At 36.5% G+C, this 19,132-nt stretch overlaps 2 protein-coding genes across 8 annotated transcripts in view; one reads left to right on the forward strand and one right to left on the reverse strand.

Moving 5' to 3' along the window:
* The window catches only part of CCPG1 (cell cycle progression 1), a 29,008-nt gene extending 16,657 nt beyond the window's left edge, over nt 1–12,351 (forward strand). For 4 of the 7 annotated variants that reach the window (XM_076347710.1, XM_076347714.1, XM_076347716.1 and 1 more), the window contains 5 exons: nt 536–790; nt 1,668–1,679; nt 4,345–4,466; nt 5,541–6,940; nt 8,947–12,351. In XM_076347710.1, coding sequence (XP_076203825.1) covers nt 536–790; nt 1,668–1,679; nt 4,345–4,466; nt 5,541–6,940; nt 8,947–9,127 — 1,970 coding nt within the window. In that variant the 3' untranslated portion in view covers nt 9,128–12,351. The remainder of the gene's footprint in view (nt 1–535; nt 791–1,667; nt 1,680–4,344; nt 4,467–5,540; nt 6,941–8,946) is intronic. The other 3 variants (XM_076347713.1, XM_076347715.1, XM_076347717.1) reach the window with 1 other exon arrangement.
* PIGB (phosphatidylinositol glycan anchor biosynthesis class B) lies at nt 9,690–18,589 on the reverse strand (the record flags this gene model as incomplete). Its single annotated transcript, XM_076348660.1, has 10 exons — nt 9,690–10,183; nt 10,763–10,943; nt 11,713–11,923; nt 14,252–14,316; nt 15,553–15,764; nt 16,203–16,254; nt 16,669–16,809; nt 17,420–17,550; nt 17,723–17,827; nt 18,452–18,589. Coding segments are annotated over 10 exons (1,368 nt in total), but the record flags the coding sequence as incomplete, so codon positions are not given.
* Nucleotides 18,590–19,132: the final 543 nt, after the last annotated feature.

The following is a 19,132-nucleotide window of genomic DNA, read 5'->3' on the forward strand; positions in this document are numbered from 1 at the left end:
GTAGATCACAGAATGAAGTTTTTTGAGAGAATATAATAAAACCATGACTGTCTTTTAGGAGGCTTTCTTTTAGCAAGCCTTTCTGTTGCTCTTTTGTTATTAAATAGTTCAGTCTCAGTATCTGTAAGAGAAGGAAAACTGGATTCTTAACCTTTCTACTTCACAAGAATTTGCAGAGGCAGTGCATGTAGGTGCTTTAAGAGGCAGGATTGGCTGAAAGAAACACTAATGAGCGAATGATAAGGTATGGGGAAGTGCCATACAGTCTTTTGCTGATGATTTCTTGATTCTCTATCTTTTCCTTTTAAAAAATGAATTTTTAACTTTGGAGATCAAGTATTCCTTGAGTAATATCCAGCATAAACTATCACACTGAGAATTTTTATTTTGTTTTTTAAGGTTCTCTAAGATAAATGCCAAATACATTTTGCATAAATACGATGGATTTTGGTACTCAAATTGATTTTTTTTTTTTTTTTTTTTTAAAGCAACAATTAATGCATTTTGAAGACTGTTGTTCTATGTTGGTTTTCAGTTTTTTCGTCTCAGGCTAGCAATGATGAATCAAGTAGTGATGAAACTAGTAATCAGTCCAGTCCCGCAGTACGAAAACGTCGGGCTAAGAAGAGGCTGATCTCTAGCTCCGAGACTGAGGGTGGGTCACCTGCTGAACCAGAGTCTGAACCTCCCAGAGAAGAGCAGCGCAAACGCCAGTTCAGTAGTGGCCTTAACAGATGCATCATACTAGCTTTGGTGATTGCAGTCAGCATGGGCTTTGGACACTTCTATGGTGAGTTTATAGAAAACAAAATACATAGAATCAACATCTTACATAACAAATACCATTTTATTGTGCCTCTGACTTTTTTTTTTTTGTCTTGTTCTCTGCTAACAATCTAAACCTAAAAATGAGAAAAAGCAACTGCTAATGTATGGATAATATAGGGAGGCCCTTCAGCGCTGCAATTGTATTTAATATACACTACTTTAAAATTAAAGTAAATAAAAAGAAATTAATTTTTGGTTGCCCTTCCAGATAGAAATTTCTTGTTGTTCTTATAATGCAGTGTGTACCCTTCACTTTTCACATCTTTTTTCTTTTGAAATAAATTTGTGGTAGTGCTTATCATTCCTAACAGCATTCACAGAGTTATTTCAGGCTTTTGTCCCATATGTACTAATCTGGTAAATGTAAGAGCAAGGCATGTTTTTTACAGGAGTTCATAGTATCAATATTTTTCTCTCTCTACTGTAGTTGTCCTTGCAATTCCAGAGTGGTTTAGGGAATCCAGGATAGCAGCAGTTTTTCTGTGTTCAGTGCGTTGCCTAAAGTTGAGCGTTACACAGATTGTTACTGCATTTAACAAAACAGCAGAACTCATTACAGATCTAAACGTACGTAGTGCAATCCTGATATTCTAAGATACATATGTTATGATAAAAATGATAGAGGGCATTTATTTTTAATAGTAATTTTCAGTGAGTAGTTTAGTTTTATATGAAAATGCGCCTTCATAAGAAGACTTGTGATTGAATTTGAGACTGGGAATGTGATTCTAATTGGATTTGATTTTTGACTAATTGTTAGGGGTCTAAATTTTGAGATTTATTTTGAGATTTATACTAATTTTCACTTGACCTGATTTTTATTTTTTTTTTGTTCTTAGGTAAACCTGAAGGTAAGAGTCATGAGTGATGTATTGTGGATGCTGTGCTTGCATTCAGATTTCCCTTTTTAAATGGTGTGTGTGTATGTGTACACACACATCCATGTATGTATGCATACTTACATTTAAAAAAAAAAATAAAAATCAAGTCTTAAGAATTACTAGTGTATGCGGGATCGTAGGAATGACTAATCCAGTCATGTAAAATACTTTTTATTTAGCAGCTGCAGCTAGTAGTAGCTGGTGTAAAAACTGATTGATGTATATTGGCATGCTAGAAGCAGAGAGGAGCACAATGGCTAGACCAATCTTTGATAGTGCTTTGTGGTGGTAACTTGAGGTTTCACTTCTGTTAATCATTTTACTGTGTTTAAATTGGGGTTAATGATAAATATTATCCTTTTAAAGAACTTTGAGATCTATGGATGAGAAATAGATTTTGGAAATGAACTCAGGGTCACATCTTTATAACAGGATTCACTTTGACTTGTTCATTCATTGAGTTTGTACTTCGAAATAAAAGTTGTCATCACTGATGACAGCGCTGACAGCATTCTCAGCAGAAAGAAGGCAACTCTGTGTGGCTTTAGTTTTTGCTTCTTCAAGTGAAAGTTTTTCATGGTTATGTGATAACTAATCTTTCTACCACTAGAAAGGAAATCAAATCCTGCTTTCCATCTTACTGTTTTTTTTTTGTTTATTTTTTGAACACAAACTTCCAAAGAGAAATCCATCTCCCCAGAGAACTACTTTGCATTTTTGTGATTCAGCTTGGAATGAATGTTTTCCACAGCTGTCTTTTAATGCTAGGCTAATTGTCCTGTGAGAGGATTGGAAAGGGTTAGTTTTTATGAAATTACTTTTTTTTGGGGGGCGGGGGGAGGAGGGGGGTCAGTTATCAGTATAGTGTTTTCCCTTTAGCTACAGCTCCAGGACCCCTTTAAGACTGTTAAAGATGTAGAAAGCAACTAGGATTAGGTTTTAATCGATAACTGTATCCTAATCAGTATTAAACTGAGTTAGCTGGCTTTATGATGCTCTAGGAAGGAGATCTGAAAGAGGGCAAGCTTTCCAGGAAAATAGGTACCTGGAAAAACTAAAGTTGGGAAGCCCTTGCCAGAAGAGTGTCTCCTTATGGACATTCAGATATTTAATTTTTTTCTTTAACCAGAATCTGCAAAAGGGAATATTGCTATAATGCTAGGGATTTGGATAGATTACTTAAAGAATCTGAAGGATACTGTGACTTAGAGTACCAGCTGGAAACACAAACCAATTACTGAGGAATTGTGCGTCATTACATGCATTTTCAATGTCTTTGCTACCCTTTCTGTGTTGCTAAATGTCACTTTTGCTTACTGTATGTAAATTACTATTCTTGATAGAGAAACAGACTTCAAGTGTTTTTCTGTAATTCAGGTTCTTCTTAACGTGAACCCTTTACACTAAATGATGATTTTTTTTTCAGAGGCAGTCTTCAGATTCTTAGGATAAATGGACTTCTTCAAAAGTATCTATAAAACATAAATATGAAAAACAAATTTACTGTCAGTATACTTAAATTCACTTATGCAAGGATCTGTGCTTCCAATAAGTGTTTATTAGGACTCTGCAAACTTAAAATCATTGCTGTAAAAACGTTGCTTTCCCTTAGCTGAATTGAACTATTGAGGTTCAAGTTGGTTTAATAGAGCATTGTCTGGTTTTAGGTGCATACTTGACAACAGAGAGCACAAAAAATTCCTCAGTATAATAGTATTTATGGAATTTCTTCTGTTTAATAATACACCCCCCCTTTCAATACAGAAATAGAACTCTGCATATGCTGCATTGGTTTTGAAAGAAACACCTAAAACTTGCTGTTGCCATCTGCTGTAGAGTCAATTGAAGAGAATCTTAAAAGCAAAGAAATAAAAACTACATCAATGTTAGGATTTACAGAACTGTAATAGATAGGGAAGTACCAGTAAAGAAGTTTTACTTGAGGGAAAAACTTGGTGGCTAGTACAATGAAGATATTTTTTCAGAAAAATAGTGTGTCTCAGCCTTTATCTGACAATTGAAAGATAGGATATTTGCTTACTCCTCAGCCTTCACTCATGGATAAGAATGACAAGATAGGGCCTGCAAATACTTGCTGCTTTGTGAGCAGTGTGTAATAATTGTGCTTCTGCATGGAAGTTTAAATACTGTGTTAAGATCCTCTTGTTCATGTAACTTTACTTAACAGTAAAAGTTGTAGTTCTGAGATGGATAATGCATGGACTAATGGTCTCCCTTTTATCCTGATTGGCTTGCATGTTACTAAAAAAAGGACAAAAAAAATCACACATATCCTGTCCTGCATAACTTCTGTTGTTCTGTATCTAACTTATTTCTACGTAGTGTTCCAAAATCCCTTCATTTGTTATCATCAAATAAAAGACAGCAAATTTTTGGTCTGTTTGAGAAATTGTTTATCATTGGAAGAAACAGAATCAGTATGTAACAATCTGGTTTTATAATCTTTATTTTGTTACAGCTAAACAGTTACTAGTAAGTACAGGGCAGAAACTGCAAAGTAAGAATGCTTTTGAATTTGCAGAGAAAATGAAGATGATGTTTAGGTTCGTCTGTTCCTCTAACTACTTTACTTAATGTAAGTCAGACTATCAAAAGAAAGTTTTTATCTTTGTAGGTACAATACAGATCCAGAAACATCAGCAGCTGGTGACAAAGACACGTGAATTAAAGGATATGAAAGATGACCTTTACCAGTGCCAACAAGAGCAAGGCGATAAAGTGCATCATAAAGTGGGGGTAGGTATGAGTTTAGCTGGAAGTCACTGGGTTATTCTGTCATTATATGTGTAATTTACACAAAGTGAACTTAATTTATCACACAATCCATTACATTTTTTTCTTTAGTAAATTCTTTCTGAGAATGTCATTTTTCTTTCCCCTGAATTCTTGACAAAGATTTTGTATTTTGATAACATTTGTTATTGGAATGTATTTAAACATACTGGTTTTTATGTATGTAGTCTAGGATTTATCTGGACACAGAGACTGTCTCTTTTCCTATGACATAATGGCAGGTTGTCATTAACGAAGACAGCTGAAGTAGAACATGCTGGGTAAAAACCTATTGCAGGTTGAACCTACAGGTTTTGTGAATTTGCTTTCTAAATTGTCAATGGTTATTAATTTTTTAAATACTTAACCTGTACTTTTAGTTTTTTACTGTTAGATCATTCAGAGAGAAGATTAGGGAGTGCTTTGTGTGTGCGTGTCTTTTTTTTTTTTTTAAGTTTTCTTTTATGTGGCTGATAGCAGCATTTATACATAATTCAATATGTTTAGTTCTAGAGTTTGTCAAGGACACCAAGAGACTGGGGAGATCCTTTTGTGTTAGGATATAGTTACATGAACACATATTTTCAGCAGCAAATTTGGTTCAAAATCAGTTCCTGAATTTCTGCCCCAACTGTTGAATGTCCTTGCTTCTGCTAATGTATTTGGTTTTGTAATCTGTAAACCCAGTTTGCTGAACATAAATCAACAGCAAACATGCACATTTTCATTTCCTTTTAAGATGGAGCAATTAATGTACCCAGTTTTTTATCCTTCAGCTAGTTAAACCAAGTGAGGGCTGATGACCTCTGGTTAGAAGGGGGAGCCTCTCACATGGTCTTTGTTGCTAAGAAAGTGTTTGTGTGTATATCTGAGATAAACAAACTAGCTCTATTTTTGCATCTTGCTGGAACATGTGTCACTGCATCCAAAATGAGAAGTAAACTCTCTCTGGGCTACCTTGGTCTTTCATCTTTCTAGCTGAAATTGTAACAATTCTAATTGTAGTATTTTTGCTTGTTTTCTTTTTGTTTGTATTAGTCACTCAAGGGAGATCTTGCCACATGTTTGACCTCTACTGAGGTGGAGAAGAAATTCTTTGACTCTCAAAAAAAAAGTCTTGCTGCAGAAAATCAGCACTTAAGAGAATCTCTAGAGAAGGAAGAAAAAGCTTTGGCCTCACTTCAGGAAGAATTAAGGAAGCTAAGACAACAAATTAGAAACTTAGAAGATAAAGGTACTAGTACTGAGTCTATTGTAATGGAAAATCAGAAACTAAGAGAACATTTGGAAGAGGAAAAGCAAAGAAACCACAACTTTCTTAGGCAAAAGGAAACACTCTTTGCAGAGGCACAGATGTTAAGGAGAGAACTGGACAAAGAACGTCATGTTACAGAAGCCCTAAAAAAAGAACTGGAACAGTTAAGTTCTCGTCAAACACCTGACAATGCTGATGATGATACATTAAGAGAAAATCAAGAAATAGAAACTCTGCGAGGAAGGCTAGTAGAACTGGAAAAAAAGCTAAACTTTGAGCAACAGCGCTCTGACTTATGGGAGAAGCTGTATGTTGAAGCGAAAGACCAAACTGAAAAACAAGAACTTAATGAAAAGGGACAAAAGAAAGGTGCTAAAGGGCAAAGTAAGACTAAAAAGAAATCAAAGGAATCATTTTTTGGTTCAGTTAAAGAAACTTTTGATGCTATGAAAAATTCCACGAAAGAGTTTGTAAGGCACCATAAAGAAAAGATTAAGCAGGCTAAAGAAGCAGTGAAAGAAAACCTGAAAAAATTCTCTGATTCTGTAAAGTCTACATTCAGACACTTTAAAGATACCACAAAAAACATCTTTGATGAAAAGAAGAAGTCAAATGATAAAAGACAAGAGGCAAACAAGAAAGCTCAAACTTTTTACCGAGAACGTAACTCTTACGAGAATCTGAAGCACGTGCATTACAGGGGACCTAACATGCCAAAAGAATTCAAAGATGGAAGAAAACATCAGTTTACAGCATTTGAAAAAGATACAGATTCACAGAAATGTCTCAATGATCCTTTGTGTAATAGAAAACATCAGTTTGTCTTAAAGGGCTGCTCTGGTATTTTTGAATGTGCTCATGAAGAATTCATTAATCTCTTTAACAGAGTATCGGATCCTATTAGGGTGGATGAATTTAATCGGCTAATGAAAAAGTATTTGCAACAAGTTGTACATAACTTTCATCACTGGAGAGAACTAGAAAATTTCATCAATAAGTTTTTTCATAATGGGGTATTTATACATGACCAGATGCTGTTCACTGATTTTGTTAATGATGTCAAGGATTACCTGGAAGATATGAAGGAATACCAAAATAATAATGAAAAGGTTTTTGAGGATTTGGACAAATACATCTACAGATACTACTTTCATTATGATAATTTACCCCAATATGGACCCAGGTTTGTTTCCGTGTTTGCTGAACTTGTTAACACAATGAAGTAGTCTTTGTAAAGACAACTAGTGTCCTTGTTCTAATAGGTGGTCTTCTAGCCTGTACGTATATATACATATATATCCACACTAGAAGACTTTCTGAAGGACTCAATGGAAATACTAGATTGTATTATATAAAGTGGATCTGTAGTACCTTATATATAAATCTTGTGTGTGTGTGATTGTTTGTTTGCGAGGCACTACAGATCCACTGTACATAGCACAATCTAATATTTTTACTGAGTTCTTTAGAAAACTGTGTAACTGCAAGTAGGATTACTTTAGACTGAACAGCTATGATTGCCTATCTGATTGAATGAATAACTAGCTCAGAAGCAGCATTAACTAGGACTTCCTTGTTGTCCTTCCCGGTATGAGAAGGGTTTTGGATATATTTGAGCAGTCTCAAAGTCCTGTTCTGGCAGGCATATTCCCTGATGGCTTTTTAGGAATTTCACGACTCTTTTGTAGCTTAGTATAATACTGAGTTAGTCTGTGTGCCCAGAACAGAGCTACTCAAATGGCAGGCTTTAGTTCAGGTCCTGACCCTGATTACATTTTGTTCAGGCTTGCTTGCAAAGGTCTTTGGCGTGAATTGTTTCCTACGTTACTTTCCTGTATCTAATGGTATTCTCAGGGCTTCTACAGAGCGGTTGTAGTACGCTGCCTGGCTGGCCCAATGGAGCTAGACATGGTGGGCTGTTCCTGCTGCATAGACTTTGGTGAAAGAAAATTAAGCAAGCAGCCTTAATATATTGTGTGGAACTTGCTCCTTCTGGAACACTTACGTATATATTTTATGTGGCTTTTAATATCATTGCTATTACAAAATTGGCTATATAGTCTCTTGTACTAATGTTTATTCTGATCAGGTAAGAAAAAATGTGATCTAGTAACTAATTTGTAATACACAAAAAGTTGTCCTTGTAGACATAACAGAACTTTTCCCTGTGCTGGTATTCAGTGCAAAGCATATTTAGTATTTAGATCAAGGTGCAGTTCTTCAGTCAGGTTTCTCTTTTGGACTTGTATTGTTTATTATTTCATGTGTTTTATTGCAGCAGGAAGTCTGAATACTTAACTACTTTGGGATTACTAAATGTTATGTGAGGTAGTACTTTCTCTTATTAAAAGTTGAACCGTGAAGATGATACTCCTATTATCAGCTACCAAGTAGCCTTTTTAATGTGTAGTTTTGGCAAACACATGACATAAGTTTTATGTTTTTATTTATAGTCCAAGTACTTTTTACTAATTTACTATTAAAATGAACTTTAATTTTTAATTAATTGAGTACTTCAGTTTGCAGAAAAACAGAATCTCAAATTCATTTACTGATAGTATTATACAGAAGTTTGTATGATACTGAGGATGCAAATAGCCTTGACTCAGCTTAGCAGAAGGCTAGAGACGCTAGTCATATAACAGCATGTAGTATAATGGGACTGTTTGCATCAAAAACTGCAACAGGTGAGCAAGTGTTTTGTCAGTGCCCCCTCTCTCTGTATAAATGTACTCACTGTACATGAAAACCTCTGAAGTGCCTACGTTTACACAAAGCATGCTTTCCTAAGGCTCTGTAAAGTTTTTGCTTTTTTATAGAGCAGAATGTAATAGAATAACTGAAAAATAGATTGAGACCTCACTCAAGCATCACAGTAGGAATAATCAAACAGCTGTTTACCTGGCTTTATCCTAAAAAGACCTTCAGGCAACCAGCTGCAGAGCATTTTTATTTTTAGAAAGAATTTATTTCAAATATACCAACTTATTGATGATTTAAACAAACAAATAAACCCCACCCCCATTTTGCTTACAAGAGAAAGGACTACTTCTTAATACTAATTTTGTTTTCTTTTCAGTCAACCTCAGCATGTTAAAAGCTGTTCTTGACAATGTAATTGTGTTTAAAAATGTTTTTAGAGAGATGCTTTCATAAGAGTAGTAATAAGCTTTTGTTTACTCCTTGCAGTCGACCTAAAAGGCCTTCTTTTACACAAACTGAAAATTCCAGACATGAAAAACAAGCTCAGAAGTACCACCACCGTAATAAAAGAGAAGGTAAATGGCATAAACATGGTCGCACTAATGGAAGACACATGGCAAATCTTGAAATAGAATTGGGGCAATTACCCTTTGATCCAAAATATTGAGTAATTTATGGTAAAAGTAAGATTAGAATTAATAATTCATGTTGTCTCTGGAATCTAATTGTTTTTCAACAAAGCAGCAAGATGCAAGTTTTTTCTCTAAATAATTTGATTTTTACACATTTTTGTTAAAAGGCAGAAGTCAAGCTTTCTAATTTGCATATTCTGTACTGTTGCTTTAACTGTTCTTCAGAAGTGATGATAGTTTGGGTGCCAGCAGTATTGTTGCAGAAACTAGGCATGCAATGACTTGTGTATGAAAAATATGCTTAATTGCATTCCGTTAGTGTAGCTCAAGCTTGAGTCATGCATAATGTACCAATAATTAACTCCAGTGTTTGATATACTAACTTCATCTCATCCTTCAAAAAATAGGTCTACATTATGGTAATGTATTTGTTAGTGTTTTGTAATCTTATACTTGCTTCTTGTCTTTGGGGGGGGGGGTTCAAGAGCCTGTTGAATTGTGAAGAATTTGCTGTGCTGCATTCTAATCAGCTTGCTGATTTAAGCACTTGAAATGTCTTGCATATCTGCATATTGTAAGAAGAAAAATAAAGAGACATTGTGGATAAAAGTCTTTATTTATAAAACAAATCTGCATAGCTGTACAGTTCTATAAACATGGTCCAGTCTTGTCTAATTCCTTATTGTCTAAGTAGTCATATGGTAACTTTGGTCTTCCCGATGTTTTCTAGTGTTGCAGGGTAGGTCAACACTCCCACCCTGCCATACTGCTACTGAAGTTGCCTTCAGGAAGAGGTTTAGGTATTTCCAGACAGCCAATGGCTGCCTAATCAGACTTCCCCATTTGACTTACCAGGTTTCAGACTCACTACTCTCTCCTTTCTGCAGTACAAGATCTTCTAAGCATAGTACTGCTATGCAAAATTGATCTCATTAGGTCTGAAGTCTAGAAACTGATCTTCAGGTATGATTCATTTCAGTTTTTTTCCCGTAGACGTAGATGTGGCTTCCAACTCGTCCTTGAGGTATGTGAGTGTGAAAGACACTGGCTGTTTTCTCATAGCCCCTTAAAGCTAGAAATGATGATATTTCCTGTGAATGAACATACATTAGTTTCTACAGTCAGGAACTGTAGTTGGGAGCATCAGAACAGTGTTCCATAGTCTTCTGAAAACTATCAGTTCAACTGTCCCCTGGAAGTTTTATCCTTTATTTTAGGAAAGACTGCTAGAAAAAGAGGTACCTATCCTGTTTGATCCTGTCCGGAGTGGTGGATATTCACCAGACACTTATTTGAGGACATGACTTCATAAAAGAATTGAGGGGAAAAGGTACTCTGACTGCAGGCATTTTTGCTTGTCATTGTTGCTTACTTAAAAGTGTATGGTTCTAGGAACAGACCGCTCATTTATTTTAATATGACTTGAGGAGAATTCCATAAAACATTATGTAATGTAGAATTCTCACAGAGAGGGCATACATGAATATAAAGTATGTATCACTGGAATGGTATCTATACTATATTATGGACCAGAGGGTTCAATTTTAATTTAAACTGTGTTTTAAAAAGTTGTGGACAACAATTTTCAAAAATCTTAACTATAACTCTCCCCTAATTTATTTTTTAACTTGACCTCAAAACTAGTTTGTTTCATCTTGTAGTTACCATACCTCTTCCAGCACACTGAAGAAGATCAAGTGACTGGGTAATAACGTATCATTGTAAAACTCCTTATTAAGCCAGCCAAGTGGATTAGAGTAAAACACATCTGCTTCGTCAATATAGCTCTCATTTCCGGTTAGGTCTGGGGGACACTGAAGGAATCTCATTTTTAGAGGACAGTGAACATGACTAGGGAGAAAAACAAAACAAACACTTCAGGATAAACTGACCAATATCTAAGATTTTAAATGACTCATCACTTAAAGACACCTCAGTCAAAACCAAAATTGAGTAATTAGTTTTTTCCCCCAGAGTCATATTTTCTTCCCTTCTGTACTTCATAGGAAAGCAAAAGTAGAACAAGTCGATTCAGCTCCAAACTGCTGTGACTATGTTGTTAGCAGTTCACAGAAAGCAGATTTATCTTAACAAAAATACCATCTGCGTAACATCAGTTTCTTAAAAAGATACTTTTCCATATCAGCTTCAGTGTTTATATCTGCTTTAATGTTTTGTTTACTTGCTAGGATCTATTGCAAACTTTTTGGAATAGCGACCTCAGTCGCTGTATGTTGTAATTACATTTCTTTACTCTCTAGCAGCAGAAGTAAAGGTAAAATTAATAAAGTTTGACAGTAACAATTAGTCTTTAGCTTTGCTGCAAAAGTTACCATAATGGAACAATATGACTTACTTTCAGAAGTCGTAAGACTGCGTATCCTCATATAGAGCTATTTTACAAAAACTGAGTAAAACTTAGATGCTGAATTTTATTCTGTGGTATAAGCGTTTGGCTTATTTCCCCTATTCATTCTGTATTAATGGTATGAAAAATCAAAACTCTTCCTGTACATGTTTATCCATCTCAATTTATTAAGCTTAGGGGGGGGAAAAAAAAAATCTTAATTTCTGCTTAAGTGTATGGATTTTAATATAGGACACTTAACTATTTTAATACCTGTAAAATGGAGTAGAGTGGCACGGCATCATGATGAAGACAAAAGCTTGTGACTGGTAGGAGTTATTACAGAGTTGCTGTATGTGGCTCATAACATCAAGAGTGCCTCGCTGGTGAATCAAGCCTGCGTACAGGGCTGGGAGTAAGTTTGATAAAAGCAGGAACCTTGCTGCAGATTTCTTCCATGCTTTCAGGTGTTTCAAAGAATATCCTATAGAAACATTTGAGTAAGTTTTAGAGTCATGCAAAAACTAACAGTTCCACACAGTATTTTTGAAAGTACCGTAACTTACTGGAAAACCATTACTCAGTTGATAACAATACCTTGCTTTGAGGTGTTTCAATATAGTGTTCTTTCTGTCTCTACTCTTTGAATGGAAATTCAACGGTTAGACTTTGCCCGTATTAACTCTTGGGTTTAACAGTGTAAATGTTAAACCCATACCTATCTTTTGAAGTACAGAAGTACGATTTCAAAGCCAGTGCTTTGTCTCTTTAGAGCTTAATTTTAATTTCTTGTGGGGAAAAATAGTCCATTTGGTAGTTTGGATGAATGATATGTGGTGACTTACTGATGTGTTCTGATTCACGCATGTCCAAGTAGAGCCAGAATAAATGGTAACTACATGTGCTTTGGTATGGCTGTGGTATTCTTTTTCTCCAACATGCTGAAAGCTACAGCATTCCCTTATGGTTATTCATTTTTGAGCTACTGTCCTTGGAAAAGCTTACTCCTCCATCTTTTCCCATCTCCTGTCCCTGCCCCTTCCCCTCCACTATTCTTGAAGGAGCTAATAATAGGAAGAGACATTTCTCCTGCTGGGAGATAGCTGTATAAACCTGTTTCTCACAACCACAATTTAGATGAACTTGGCACAGGAGACAGCTTCATGTTGCAACAAGTCTGGAAACCCTTATTAAGTCATGTGCTTGTCAGTACTAGGAGATAAAAATGTTTTATGCAGCCTAGCTCTGTGACCACTTTCACTGAATCACAAGAAGCAAGTTAGAATTGGCCTGTTTCAGAAGTCAGGAACAAGTAAGTTAAATTAGTCTTCAGCTGGTCTGCTCTGACAAATTGCAGATCTTTATCTCAGATGAAAACAAAGTCCACTAATTAGTCTGTGGTTTAAACACTAGTGGAAACATTCTGTTATAGGTATTTTTCTACTGCTTTTATGAAATGCTCTTAGCTTATCTTTAAGTGTGCTTGGAAATAATTTTGAAATTCATGTGGGTTTTTTTTCCTGCTTTTATTTATAATGTTTTGAGCAATTTAAAGACCTCTTTGTAACCAGTTATCAGAAATAACTTTTGTCATTTTTTTTCTTTACTAAAGTATCCAAACAGATGATAATTAGCTCTTGATAAATTGTGTAGATGACCTCATTCCCTTATAGACATGAAAGTTAAGAGGGATATTAATAAAAAATAGCGGTCTGGAATTTTTCTGCATGTGAGGTAGAACTGTTTCATCTTAAATCTGCTGTTGAACTAAGGCAAGACATATTACATATTTGATCTCAGCAGAGAACAAAAATTATTGAAATAAGATTTACTTTTGTTTAGACTAGCAAAACAGGTTAAAGAAAATTACAATTTTCATTGATTCATCTGTTTCGAACTTGTATTTAAACTAAAGCTATACAGCTTCATGTTCCAGAAGTTTTAATCTTTCCTTTGTAACTTTTCAGCATACTAGACTTTACATCATGATTTTACTTTTCCTACAGATAAACTACTGTAGTTAATACCTAGTTTTATAAACGTAAAATACTTCCTTATTAGGTTCTTTTCTGTGTTTAAAAGAAAAAAAACACAAAACAAAGGAAAAAAGATAAATAAATACTTTAAAAGTTTCTGTTAAAGTATCAGAAAAATCTTTGTTAGCAAAAGCAATATGCTTTCCAGTTTAAACTGCGGACAGATTTTCTTTAATTAATTTTTAAGTTAATCACATTAGTTCAGGGACCTTACTCCTGTTTTAACAAATTCACCTTACTATGCCTGAAGGAAAAAGCTATCACATTAACTGCTCTAAAACTTCTGTGGGAAGTAGCCTCCAGCTGGTGGTTGGTTGAAAGCAGACAGAAAACTAGCATCATCTACTAACACACCTGAATCTAGGAAAGGATAATTTTAGTTTTTGAATACTTTCATTTTTTTGTTACATACTCAAAGGCATTTGTCAGGCATATTTGACAGAACTGGGTGGAAGACTACTACAAAGGAGCCAAGGAACAAAATTCACTGTAAGGGTGGCATTGCTAAAAAGTTAGGAGTCACTGAGGCAATTTTCATATTTTTTGCAGGAAGTACTTTTATCCAAGCTAAGGATTCTCCATCTGTATTTCAGTCACTTGCTGTTCCTCATCCTTTTTGGTTTTTTTTCTTTTTTTTTTTTCCCCCTAGCTGTAAGAAAAGGTTAGGCTAGTTCTAAGAAGCCTTTGTCAAATACCTACATTGACTATTAACAGTCTCTCTTTAGGTAAAAATTATATACAGGGGAGGTTGCAAGACATTTGAAACCAATGCTTACCACAAAAAACCATGCAAAATGGCAGTACTGGGTAGATGAACCTGAATTCTTTATGGCTCAGAGTGCTGTAATAAAACAGATACAATAGTACAGCGAGAAAGTTAAATGCATCAGTTCTGTTGACAAAATGTGTTTTAGAGCATGGAGAACTGGAAGAAAAGCACTTGCATGTACTAAAAGCTTTTGGCATTGAAACAGTTTAGAGTAAAAATCCAAATTGTCACTTTTTAAGAACATAATGAGTACATTAAAATTAAGATTATTCGGTCAGTTTAAACCAAGCACTAATAAAAGTACCCGGTTACTACTCTAGCAATTAAGTGGTCTGATTCTATGACTACTAGATATAACTTAGCTAGTACTTCACCAGTTTGCTTTCTGTAATAAAACACAATAAAAAGCGTGGATGAGAAGCCAAGATTCAAGTACGCATTTGTAGCTAACAAAGTAACATTCACCTCTGCTAATACAACTTTACACAATTTCCCATGCCAACTTTTGGGGCTTTTTGGGGGATTACTGCAAGACTTGCATCATGGGAACCAAACAGGTTCTTACAAGACTAAGGGAGATAAAAAAGGCCTAAACCCAATAGAGCTATATCCAGTTTTGAGTTGGACTGAAGGAAGAGACGGCATTTGTGGCCTTGCTGCTGTTTTGCTGTATTTGGTTACTACTGCAGTCTAATATAATTTATTACTTAGTATTTATTAATTTGCTGTATCTTTTCTTCTCCGAAAGTGTCTCTCATTTAATCTACAGTTAATTCTGATGCTTTAGAACAGCTTACCTTTTCTTCTACTTCTCAACTTAAAATGAGACATACAGCCCTATGATAAATGTTAAGAGCTGTGTGTAGACTTGTGAATGGAGTAAGTTTTAGAGGCCTAAGAACATCTCATCATACTGGGGATGTATTAAAGAACCAAATTAAATGGTATTTTTGTTAACAGGCATCTAGTAAACACAGTTTTCTAATTAGTTCTGTTGTTGCTTAAACACCTGTTAGGTGATTGAGTGTTGTTTTTTTTTTCGTTTTCCATTGAATTTCATGCTGAATTATTTTATTCTTTAAGAGTCTAATCAATTCTAAAAATACATGTTTGGTAACAATACACGAAGTAGTATTACATAAAATTTAGAAACTATTGTATAATTGACTGCATTTCTTAGAGTGCTTGAATAGTTTAAAGTTTTCTGTCACTTAACCTGAATACTATGGTTTTTTGTTCTAGAGAGGACATGAGCTTTGGAAAGAACACAACCAGTGAAAGATAGTAGTTACACTTAGAAGAAATTACCTGTATACCAGCACTGTCCAAATCACTGCCATTAGAAAGATGCGATACCTTTTTGGTGCCAGCACACAGCCATGAATAAAGAAAGGCAGATGGGTACCCAAGATGACTGGTAGTCCCTGAGTGAAGTACCAATGCCAAGGATGAGATCCGTAAAACGTTCCCAAATTCTGCAGCACGTTGAATTTCAAGAAGTTCAGCTGAACCAGTACCCACTGGGAGATTTAGGGGAGGGGTGGGGGGGGAAGTTAAATACAAATCCACAGTGAAAACTAACAGCTAAATTGAATTACACAGTCATCATTGGCCTTAAATGATACAGCATTTTCACTCATACTTAGGTTTTTTTCCTACTAAGACTTGTCACAGACTTTCTATATTTGGCAATTAAACACAATAGCGTGTAAGTTTTGTAGTTTGTTGATAACTATGGATTTATTGAGAGCTGAGCATACTGATTTTAAGTAACAGTCCATCATTTAAAATAACTGAGAAGTCAGCGTTTAAGGGTTTATGGCTTAGGAGATATTTAGAGATCATAGGGCAGACACAGTCACAGAAATAACAGAAGTTAGAAAACTCTGAAACATCCGCCCATGTTAAAATGCTAAAACCCCACCTTTTTCTTGCAAGTCAAGTTTAAAACAACTTACCTCACCAAAAAATACACGGTCAATTATTAAAGAGGTTCCTACTGTGACCAATCTGCAAAAATGGAAAGTTGGTTGCACTGATATTGCCTGAATTGCTTTTGTATCAGATGCTACTCTTCTCCAAGTAGCTGTCAAAACTCCCTGATTACTAATCTTTTTCGAGATTATCCATACTAATGGCCATTTTACAGTGGCCAGTTGCCATCACCCGGTATCCTTGGCACAATCCCAGATTAAGCTGGAATGCTGTTCATGTCTCATCCTCATGAAATCTCTCCTAGTGCTTTTTTGCAGCATATACATTAATTTAAAGGAAGCATGCCCCTTCTTTAAACTTTTGCAAAAGGACTCTATTTTTTTCCTTGTTTTTTACATGAAATCAGCTTTTTTGGGTTGTCTGTGGTGGTAAAATCAATCTTAAGATATAGCTGTGCACAGTCATATTTTAAATTCAGAAAGAACTTACCCAACTGGAATGCAGTTGTGTAGGATAAGGACTGCTTTCCTCTGTTCTTGCAAAAAATGACTGAAGACCAAAGGTATCCATGGGATAACAGCGGTGGGACGAATAACGATTGCAAGTGCTATCAAAGCTAAATATTTGCAACTAGAATGAGAGAACATAAGAAAAACAAAACTTTATCAAGAGATTTGGTCAATTATTTTGCAGACAGTGACATTTAAGCAACTTAAATACTGTCATGTCTCTGACCAAAAGTTTTTCATGCTGCAGGTAACTTTGAGTCTCTCAGTGCAGATACTCTGTTTTGCTTGGAAGGCTGCCAACTATGTAATTGCTTTATTAGCAATGGAGTTGCTAACTAGAAGCACATACTTGCTTTAAAATAGATAGCTGGTAAAGAAAGTCGTGACCACAAATTGCCCTATATCTGAGCCCAAACAAGCTTTTGTTACCTTTTCCCAAGTTACCACAAATTCCAGTCCTTTAATTTAAAGTTTCCCATAAAGTGATACTCTGCGTAAGGGAACTGGAGAATAGTCATTTTACATACCAGCTATATCACGGCTTCAAAAAAATTTTTAGAGGAAATGCCACAATTGCTGTTCCTTCCATGAACTAGAGCTCTTGCTACATGAATGAGGTGGTTTTGGTTGCCTTATATTTTAAGACAAAAGTTAGCATTTTAAACAGTATCAGTAGATTGGTGTTATCCCAAGCCAAAAATTATCAGTACTGTTAGTAGAAAGTTTCTCACCTGCTCCCCATCTTGGAACCTTTTATCGGATAGCAGGAAAGAGCAAAAATGGTAAGAAGAGTTTCCATGGTGTTTGTTAGAGTTCTGGTACAGGAATACCATGTAAACCAGGAACACAGCTGGCAGAAGTACTGAAAACAATTATGAACAACAGGATGCACAGGGAGAAACGTTAACACAAACTCTGTATTTTCAAATGAAGGTGATCATTCAAGGTGTGACTTACTATCATTTTGCTGTTATTTGCACTGCAACAGTGTTTATTAACATGCATAATTTTTTTTTTTTAAGGCTGAGACTCACCACGCACTTTGCCGTTTCTGCATTTTCAAGGTGTCGTACTAATGAGTAAAGCTTCACATCAGCAAAAGCTGCTAGCACTGCCTGTGCAAGTCTAGGGACCCATATCTAGGTAAGCAGAGAGAAAATTTTACTTCCAACAAACCTGTTAAATTCCAAGTTCGAAGAGAAGACTACTGAATTAGCGAATGACTGTTTGGACCTGAAAGTGGTAAATTAGTGAATATTCTCTATAGCTTTTTTATGATTAAAAAAAAAATAGTAAGGTCCCAGAGTAAGACTAGTATTTCTGCCAAAACAAAGAAAGTCTAAAGTTCAGCTGAAAGTGTTCAGAAATTGGAAGTAGAATTCTTTGCCATTCATCTCCAGTAGGAGTCAAAAGGGACTGCTGTTACTGAGTTTAGTACAAATATATGTTAAACACTTTGGAAAACTCAACCACTGAGCAATTGTGATGTAGTGGCAAACAACATCAGTATGAAACTCAAGGGGAGTGATGGAGGCCAAGAATAATCCTCTGCAGTCACCGGCATCAGTACTGTGGCTGGGGATCTAAGAATGAGTTCTGCACCCATGCAAAACACTTCTGTGCAGTCTCTGTGCTCGTACGCCTCTAAGTGCCAGATTCAAGGCTTTGTATTTTACCTGAACAATGATAAAAACACACTGAATTTAAATATGATGCTTTTAAATTGAATTTTAGTAGCGGACACGTTTTTTGGTTGTACTCACCAGCAGCTGAACATCGTCCTTCCCCAGCAGCTGCAAAGCTTTGTAGATGCTTGCAAAGATCAGTGGGTATGAATAGCCTCTCAAGCCACTTGCCCATTCCCAAGTTAGGTAGCCATAATTAGGAATATTAAGGATAAATCATGAACAACTGAGCCAAAAAGCTCATTCGAGCTGTGTGTCTTATTCTCAGACTCGTCCGGGTCGAGACATTTGCCCCGTGACCAAAGGCGGTGGGATCTCCGTTACTGGTCAAGCTAGCGCCTTACGGCCGTGGAAGTCTCCACCCGAGCGCTCCTCCCACTCGCGACACGGCGGCCGTGACTCTCCGGTCACGCGGGGGCGGTATAAAACTCGGGAAGCGGGGCCGTGTTCCCTCCGGCCCGCAGAGAGCGACGGCGAGGGGGCCGTGAGGGCCGGCGGCGCGAAGGATATTTGAAGACCATGCGATGCGCCACTTCCAGCGACTGCCAGTACTCGTCCGGGACGAAGCTGGTCTGGACGAGGAAGCAGTTGAGCGCCCGCAGCGCCACCGCGAGCACCAGCAGCAGCGGCGTCGGCCCGCCGGCAGCGCCTGCGGGAGGGAAGGCTGTTCGTCACGGGTGCCTCCCGGGGGCGCCGCCGTCCCCCCGCCCCGCCCCTCCCCGCTTACCGGCGCCTCGCTGCCCGGCGGCTGCGCCGGGG

Source organism: Aptenodytes patagonicus, chromosome 10 (genome assembly GCF_965638725.1).
Source record: "Aptenodytes patagonicus chromosome 10, bAptPat1.pri.cur, whole genome shotgun sequence".
Classification (NCBI taxonomy): Eukaryota; Metazoa; Chordata; class Aves; order Sphenisciformes; family Spheniscidae; genus Aptenodytes; species Aptenodytes patagonicus.